This window comes from Halyomorpha halys, unplaced genomic scaffold, assembly GCF_000696795.3.
Source record: "Halyomorpha halys isolate HHAL.00 unplaced genomic scaffold, Hhal_1.1 Scaffold4.1, whole genome shotgun sequence".
In the NCBI taxonomy this organism is placed as follows: Eukaryota; Metazoa; Arthropoda; class Insecta; order Hemiptera; family Pentatomidae; genus Halyomorpha; species Halyomorpha halys.
Genome location: NW_027116287.1, coordinates 2,650,156 through 2,659,641, shown reverse-complemented (window position 1 = coordinate 2,659,641; position 9,486 = coordinate 2,650,156). Strand labels below are relative to the sequence as shown.

General features: G+C 27.7%; 1 protein-coding gene across 1 annotated transcript in view; it reads right to left on the bottom strand.

Annotated features, from left to right (window-relative positions):
* Positions 1 to 5,000: 5,000 nt before the first annotated feature.
* The window catches only part of LOC106688542 (glutathione S-transferase 1), a 45,825-nt gene continuing 41,339 nt past the window's right edge, over positions 5,001 to 9,486 (bottom strand). The window contains exons 2-6 of the mRNA XM_014433087.2: positions 8,798 to 8,952; positions 8,627 to 8,685; positions 7,662 to 7,803; positions 7,387 to 7,551; positions 5,001 to 5,275 (exon numbers count right to left, since the gene is read on the bottom strand). Of these exons, the coding sequence (XP_014288573.1) occupies positions 5,132 to 5,275; positions 7,387 to 7,551; positions 7,662 to 7,803; positions 8,627 to 8,685; positions 8,798 to 8,938 (651 nt within the window). The 5' untranslated portion in view covers positions 8,939 to 8,952 and the 3' untranslated portion in view covers positions 5,001 to 5,131. The remainder of the gene's footprint in view (positions 5,276 to 7,386; positions 7,552 to 7,661; positions 7,804 to 8,626; positions 8,686 to 8,797; positions 8,953 to 9,486) is intronic.

The following is a 9,486-nucleotide window of genomic DNA, read 5'->3' as shown; positions in this document are numbered from 1 at the left end:
TCACACTACTTTCAAGAACTGTCAACAAAGCAGTTTCTCTATCGATACAAAGAAAATATCGATTAAAAAAGCTTTATTCGATATTTAGAATAAAACTGCAGTATTGGATTTCTTCAGCATAATGTCTGATATTTTATGTTTTATTATTATTTAAAAACATAGAAATGACTATTTCTTACAACCAGGACGCATACTTTTACTGATATATTCCGTTTTTTAATACGTTTGACTATCGATACCTAGCCGCTGTTACTCTTGTAATTATGACTCATTAATTTAAGAGAAGTTTCCACAGTGACGGTGATAGTGACAACAGTCGCAGCTACTAACATCATGTAAACCGATATTTGCTGTCGTCTATAAGGATTTACTTCATAGCTGGAAGTACCCTCATATCAGCGAAAATGCGACGAACTTGAGCAGATTTCTGTCATCTCGAATCTTTGCTTCAATTTTAATTGTAACACACTGAATTTAAGGACTTAAAAAATCTGCTCCCATTATAAAAAAAAGCATTCCGTAACATTAAAATTTCATATTTTTGGATATAAGACAATGTATATTTATTAGTTTAATAAATTTTCTTTGTATTATTTTTTATAGGTTTCATTATATAATAATTGTTTATTATATATATGCTGTAAAAAATAATAGATACCCAAAAGAACTTGATCAACACTATGAAAAGTAATAATCATAAATTAATCCTCAACTCAAGGCCTTTTAATTAATCACTGAAATTAAATATCAGTGTTTATTCAACTGTTTGATTCAGATCCCTAATAATATAATTAAATTGAATATAATGAGTAAATATGTTTTTCTACTCTATATACAAGTTCCAAGATAGAAAACTGTCTATACATTTTTTTTAAACCAACTACACAACAGCGATTTCTGATATTAGATTGGATGATCTTACTTTTATAAAGTCAAAAGTAATTTTTGATAGTTTTATTTTGACCTAGTTTTCTTATTACAATTATGCTTAGGTAAGCTTGTAGTAATAGGATAGCTAATAAGAATTTTTTAGTTAAATAACTTACTGTATTCTTTATTTTCTTATGAATCAATTATTAACAAATCACTAAAAATCAAGTAATCATAAATTATGGATTGATTAGTTGAAAACATTCTCTTTATTATTCAATCACATTATTAGCACACATTTTTTAGCACAGGAATGACCAAAAAAGGTAGATGGTGCAAACTATGTCATCAAAATTTTTTGGGGGTCCAAATATCATATTTACTAGTAATGAATTTTTGAAAGAAACCACATTTTTTTTGGAAGCTTTCAAACTAGAGAATAAGGAAAAACCACTTAATCACACATTCCTTAAAAAATAACAAAGCATACGATCCATTTTTTATTGAATTAAAAAAAAAATTAATATAATATTGTCAATATACTTTTCTTTTTGTCGAGTCTTTTACCCCTTATTTTACTACAACCTTTTAAATGAATTATTTTCAATATTTTATTGAATTATTTTATAGTACATTTATTTTTTTATTTATAATTACAAATTTTAAAGTAATTGTATCTTTAGTTCTCCAGCTTCAAATTCAGCCAAACCTCAATAGAAACTGTAAACGTGAAACAGTATAAACTACTGATATCAGTTTTATATTACAAAAAGTTGCAAGGTTTGGAGTTACTGCATGAATTGGCCCATTTTGTGCATCTTCAGCACAAAATAACGTGTTTGTTCATTCATCATGAGTTCTAACTATGAAATAATTGTTTAAATTTACAAATTTGTTAGTGATTCACGAAAAAAAATCAAATATATAATGACAAAATTCGAATAATTAAATCATTCATAATACTTGTTCAATTATTCCTATTTTGGAGAGATGGAAACAAAGTTTGTTATAGATAATCATGAGTTTAGCTCATAGTTTTTAAGATTAAAATATTTTAGTCAAATAAAAAAATAATGATAGCATTTTCGGGATTAGAGGTTGAGTTTCGATTTTTATTGAAAATACTAAAATCCAGAATATCAAATATAAGTTAAAAATTTTGGTATATCTAGTCATTTTGATAATGACTTAATTAAATTTCTAATTGTAATATTAAAGATTTGAATAATAATGAAATCCAGAATTCTTAAATCTCAAATCAAATTTTCAGAATGTAATATTTTAAATTTTCTTTCTACATAGCACCTTACTGACATCCTAAATCTTAAAATTATGGTAGTTCTAAATGGTTAACTGTGTTTTTTCTGTCTCCACAATAGGAATTTAAAAAATCATAAAATGAATGTCTTGTGCCAAGAATGTGACAAACAACAGTTTTGAAAAATCCACAATTCTTATTTTACGTTTTATAAGATTCATATTAATTTAATATTAAAATCAATTAAAGGTAAACATTTAGAAATTATAATATTAAACAAATAATCACAGTCACAAACTTTATAAAGAAACAAAGGAATATTAACAAAACTAATAGTTTTCAAATAGTGTAGCAGACAGAGAAATATCCAAAACATGAATCAGCCACAGATAGAAGAGATGGTTCTAATCTGTCACAGAATAGACCATATTAGACTTGCCCACAATCATCTCATGAAAAAAGAAGATGCATCAGTGTGTCTCGCTACTGTAGAAATAATCTCACCATTAGACACATTCTCACTGAATATATTCCTCACGAGTTACACTGATCCTGTTCTGATTTACAAGTGATTTCGAGAGATCCCACAACAGCAGCAAAACTTTTTAATTTTTTAAAAATTATTAATATCCATGATTATATATGCTATAAATGTAATTCCAGTGTGTCTAAGTGAATACATAATTTAATATTGTAATTTATTAACTTTGTCAATTTGTAAATTCAGGGTAAATGAACCTATTGGTTAAAACACTTAAAATAAAATAAATAATCAAACTTTCTTATTTATTTTTTTATTGCAGTACTATCTTCAGTCCATTTATGTTTTTAGATTACTAATTAGTTATATATGTTACTTTTGTCATTTGAATGAAATGCGGGTTTTATGTTAATGTTATTCATAATATATTGTATATATTCAGAATAATATTGATATATTCAAAATATATCATTTGTGTATAGAACAGCCAAATATCATATATTCTTTTTGGGAATGTGAATTAAAGGATCAGATTATTTTTTGGTAAGTGTTTTTAATGTTAAGTATACAATACAAAATTGTTTTATACATCAGACACAATAACCCAAGCTTATTTTTCTGGCAAAGTATGTCTGCAAAAAATAAAGGTGTCTCCCAAATCATTATTATATCAATTATTATAAAAACTTCAGTTTTGTTTCAAAATGAATTCCTATTTACTAGTATTCAGTATGTAATATTTAATATGGAGTCCAGAGTGATATCAACTTTTCGTGTGTATTTTCTTCTTGGTCACTTAACCCATTAGCGGGCTCAAGTTTGCCCAGTTAGGCTCTGACACAACATTGATCACAATATGAAAAACTTAGACTAAATAAGGTTGAAAAACCTGTCAACAAAGATTCAGTCATCTTATCCTTTCTTGCCATCCACCTCTATTTTTGTCAACTTTTTTGAGTGTTATGATTTGCAATACTGGCCATTAATGGAGTAATGTACTCATACTGGTTCTGGCTGAACTGGAATTTTTCTAATTCCTGACAGCTACCTATAGGTTGCTGCCAGGTACTAACAAGAATGGGAGTGTCAAGATTAATTTCTTGACACCACAGAGAAATATACATTGATTACCACAACTGAGAATTGAACCCACAATGTTCCAAACCAGTTACTCAGTGACCTTGCCTCAACATACTTACTCATCGCCTCCTCTCGCAAATGAACTAAAAACCTCACTTTGAACACTATGATTGCAAAATATATCAATGATCAATGCAAACTACAGAAGTTGCTGAAGATTATAGTTCTGACTTTAGATTTTCCTGATTGCCTATTCAGATGTTAAATTCATTAATTTTTTTTTGTTTTGTTTTTTTCTCACTTGAATTACTTCCAACAGGCATCATGTTTGAAATCGAGTTTGTAAAAAAAAACAAAAAACATTGCTTTGTTAGTGGATTGTTGATAACAGCCTTTTATTATTTAAAATTTAAATTAGGTAATACTCCGTATCAATCTATTCATTCTGGAATTTAAGATTTAACTCCTCTTTCAGTAAAAACGCACAAATTAAAAAATATACATTAATATAAACATGTTCAGACTGACTTTATGGAAACAACTTCTCATTACTGATTTGGTTTTGTAAATAATTGGTTGAAGTAAAGTGCTTGGTAATAAATAAACTGCTAGATGAATTAAAATATGTTTTTTCAATTATTAATTATTATCAAATTTGTTTTTACTTAAAAAAAAAATATTGTAGTTTCAGATAAATTAATGTTTTGATAATAATGCATTGATAACGTCAATGTTTTTAAGTATTAATTTATTCTGTTTTAATTTAATTTTTTTTCTCCTTTGCTATACAAGGATGACATAAGGCTGGAGGTAGGTAACAGACCAGCATTATGGAATTTTTAAGCTAATCAGTCTCCACACACTTTGTCTTTGGATCCAACACTTTATTATTGGTTATGTCATGGCAAGGGTGTACCCAGGATCAAATCTAGGGGAGGGGAAGCGATAATCAATCAGATTGTGACATTTCAGCACGGAATAGGCAAATGAAACAAAAATTTAAAAAAAATTATATATAATTGTTGAATTGCTCCACTAGTTATTACAATTAGTATTTGGTTGAAAAAAAAAAATTAAAATTAATAATTTTTCTTCAATTCTAGGAGGTAGCTGCCCTCTTCTATTCCCTGCTGGGTATGCCACATGTCACAGGTACCTATTTTTATAGAAATCTATTTTGCTTATGATGATAGGTAATTCACCCTGCTGATTTAAACAAAAAAATTAAATAAAAAAGCTATAATTAAAAAACTAATTTCCATAAGAAATTCATTTATTTATTAATGAAAAGGTATTCAGTAATAAAACTAATTTATTTAAAGATAGTTTATTGAAACACTAGGAATCAAATATGTGCAAACTAACTTAAATTCATCACACACAAGAATAGTTTGCAGTTGAAATAGAATAATTTATTGTGGGATTAAATAAATGTGTTCATTTTATTTCTTGGTCATAGATTCAAACAAAGCTTTAAATGCTTGAGCTCCTTCGTTGTTGGATTTCTCGTAGTCTGGAATGGTCTCTTTGCATTTGTTTAACCATTTAGTGACATTCTTGTGTTTTGAAAAGTCATAGTTAACAACCTGAAACAGATAAAAAAAAATTGAGAATAGAAATGTTTAGACTCATTTACAAAATTTTATGAAAACTCCTTTAACCAAATACTATGTTCATTGAGTTCAAAATTGAACAAAATTGTATTAAAATAACATAAAATAATATAAATAATAAGAAAACTATCCACAACTAATAAATTAAAAAAAATAGAAATAATATTTAATAAAAAGTAAAATAGATTAATAAGTAAACATATAATTAATAAAGAAAGAATGATGGAATAAAGCCATTTAAAAAAATTATTATATTTTGAAAAACTATCGAAGCACTGGAAAATTATGACTGTATAATGGAGCTTAAAGTAAGTTGTCTAACGCAAGTGTCCTTCTCAAACTTATTGCATAATCCACATAAAATCTATTATTATAGGACAAATTATCTGGGAAAAGTGTTGTAACTTTGGACCAATTGTAACTCTGGCCATCCCTGCTTATAATGCCATCTGATAACATTTTTTAAAAGCTTCTCTTTTCAGTAAATATCATAACTATAACAGAAACCTTAAAAACTTATGACGCAGTAAGATCTTTTACTGACAACAAAAGAAAAAATATTTATCTCATTCCTCCCTAAAAAGTAGGCATTACTCAAGTGGAGTTTCTTTTGATAACTTTTTTTTAATATACTTTTCTTATTAGTTATTATGAATTGTATACAAGCACCTAAATATTAATTTTGATAACTTTTAAGATGATTCAATTAATCTACAAACGGTATAAACCTAGTTGTTTAAAATTTTCAGTAGCTTTGATAAAGCTATCCAGTAAACAATTCCCAAAATTTTATTCCATAATGGTGATTGAATTATTCTAAATTCATTTTTTTTTTAAATTATGGCAGAAAAAAAAAAAAAAGTTACTTTGTGAAAAAACTTCTAGCTCTGGGACAATCTATAGAGGGACCACAGCGGGGACAGCAGAGAAAGAATCCGGTAACATCTTTGGGACACATCCATTTCAAAATATAATCAAAACTTTTTTCTTTCGTCAGATTTACCACTTTTAAAGCAAAGCAACGATATGATTAGTTCCTATGATTAGTGTTGTCAGTGACAGATAGGCCATTAGCCAAGGAAAGTTAAATGACAATGTTTTTTTTTTTAAACTTATTTATCCATTCAAGTGTTTCCTGTAACCAGTTTTTTATTATATTTTCCTTTTAATCTATGTGTTAGTCTTATTCTCGTAAAATGTATCTATTTGTTTGTTCTTGGTGAATTGATCTACTGCTGTGACTATGAATGATGGTCTGATCTCACATTACCGTCTAATATTGAATTTGTTTAGCGGGTCACTGAAGAGGATCTAGGAGGGTGAATTCCGGAGAGCGAATTTGTTGATCGGGTGAATTGAAAAATTGTGAAAGGGTGAAATTGGAGGAGCAGAAATGAGAAGGAAAAATAGGAATGAATGAAACATTTGTATTTGTTGTACAGACCAAAATGGATTGTAAAAGGAAACTGTAGGGGGGAAAAAATTGTTTATTATATCTTATTATTGTATCTCTTTTTTTTCTGATTATACCATGTATGTGTAATTTATATTTGTCCGATTACGGATTGATAAGTATGCTGTGTGAGGTAGCAACCTAATGTATTTAGGCAGCATAGATAAATAAAGTATTTCTCTCTCTCTAACATATACAGCTAGTAGACTAAATTCAGATCGATCCCATGAGCAATGGAATATTCCAGCAATAGAATGTAAGTCATTAAATCATTTATTTCTTATTTTATTAATATAATTCACATTGTAAATATTTTCCTAATGTACACATTTCTGTTAAAACTATTAACAGATATAACACGGTTTATATCCACTTGTTAGGTGGTAATTAATGCCTAGTCAAAGTACAACACATTTTTGGCTACATGGACATTTTTTTTTTTGTAAAAATAAAAATAAAAGTTCATGTTTTAAATATAATATTTAAAAACATATGTAATTGGTGCAGAGGTAAGGGTACTTAAATACAAAAATTTGGAAAATTCAACAAGAGAAAATTGGTCAAAAGTATGACATGTTTCTCTTCTTCCCCATTTTATATAACTATTAGTTAATAATTTAAATAATTGTACCTCAACAGTCGAAACTGTTGAAACAAGAGCTAAATCAGCCAGAGTTAGGTTATCTCCTGCAGCATAAGTAGAGTTGCTCAGAAATCCATCTAAAAATCCAAAAGCTTCGTCTAATTTCTTTGCTTTCTCCTCATCATAAGGTGCACCACCAAAAATAACTGGGTACTAAAAGCATAAAATGAAATTATTAGTTAGTTACTGAAATGACTATATATTTAAGTTTATATATAATTATCATTCCAATTTCAATTTATGTAAAATTTGAGTCTGCTTACATAAAGTTCTCCAAATCTTAAGTAAAGAGTCCCAATGTCAAAGTACAGCCTCTGGTTAACAATGGCCCTCTTCTTTGGGTCTTTTGGGTAGAGCGAATCGTCTTTGCCATATTGCTCTGCGAGATAGCACATAATGGCTCGGCTGCAAAAATAAATAATCATTTTATCCTAAATAATTATAATTCCCAACCTCAAAGGAAAAATTTATTAGTAGAAAAAAAAAATCCATTTAAACACTCCATCCTCCTGTCAGAGGGAAGGATGGTTTGGTGGTTTGGTAGAGAGTATGGCTAACGGAGGATATGATTGACTGGCAGAGATATACAGAGAGCAGAAATTAATTTATACTCAAAGTAGCATAGTAAATTAAAGTTGTGTGATGTGTGCAACACATATGATTTTTTTGTATTTATAGTTTTGAAAATAAAACAAATTATCACCGCTCAACTCACAAAAATAATAAAAATATGTGTTGGAGATGTAATGAATACAAATAGAAAACAATTTCATTCTTTTCATACGTTATATATGAAATACTTTATTAATCCCAGAATATATGAAGAATATTATTATATAACTTCAACTACTTTCAAATAATTATGATAATGAAGACTAAAAAGTCTAATTATTATTAACCGGAGAAAAAGTAAAAAACTATTGGAAAAAATGTTTTGAATATTTCACTCACTAGTGAGTTCTGATTGTTCTTTAAGATAATCAAATTATTTTATTTTTTTAAAAATATCTTTATTGAAATTTACAACTGCATATTATATAGTATATTCAGTAAATTTGATCTCAGTTAAAATGGAGTGTTACAGGCGTGTAGAGAAACTACCCATTGGTAACACTCTATTGTTTAAATTTAAATTTACTGCTTATATATACTTTTTCTATTTACTTCAATCTTTATTTTTTTATTACAGTGAAAATTAAGAGTACAAAAGAGAGAAATATTTTATTACCTTTCATTGAGGACAAAACCGTTGTCATTTAAAGTTGGAACGGTGTGTTGTGGATTCAGCTGAAAAGGCCCAAGAAAATAAGAATTAAGGTATGAAAATGGTATTAATTAATTTAATTAACTGAAAATATCTCGAAACACAATTCATACATAAAAAATAAATAAATATTACCTTCAAAAATTCTGGAGTCATGTGTTCTCCTTTCATGAGGTCTGTTAGTTTAAGGTTGAGGTCAACACCAACAGCTCTTGCTGCTAAGAGAACGTTTCTGCAAGGGGCAGATCCCGGAATGTAGTAGAAGTCAATGGTCATTTTGATTTAGTAACCTGTAAAGCAAAAAAAATGTTGACTATTTCATTCTATTTAGAAATTTTTTATGGTGTCGAAAAGTATCAATGATTTATTGTAATGGGATTGCATTTATATAGAAGTGTATGATTAAACTCAAGCGAATGTGTAAGTGATTGGTATAGCATATTGTTAATCTGAGTTCCATAATTTTGAAAACAGAAAGTAATTATTTTCTTTAATGGCAGGAGTCAAAAATAAAACAAAAAATAGTCTAAAACTACTTAATATAACAATTTTTATATTTAAAATTGTGTTACATAAAAATATAGTTTGAATGGTATTCTTCATTTTTCACAGTCCATCTTTCAAAAACTACTATTGCGGAACTTTCTGTTCAGTGAGTTTCTCTATTATTATTTTTTCCCCATTTTATTACCATACTCCTTTTTCCACTTACTTTCTTCCTTATTAATTTTTCTTTACATATGATATTAACTTATGTTCGGTTCACATCACATTATTATGGCTTTAATAATTTTAAGTTTACTTCTTTTATTTTGTTATTTATA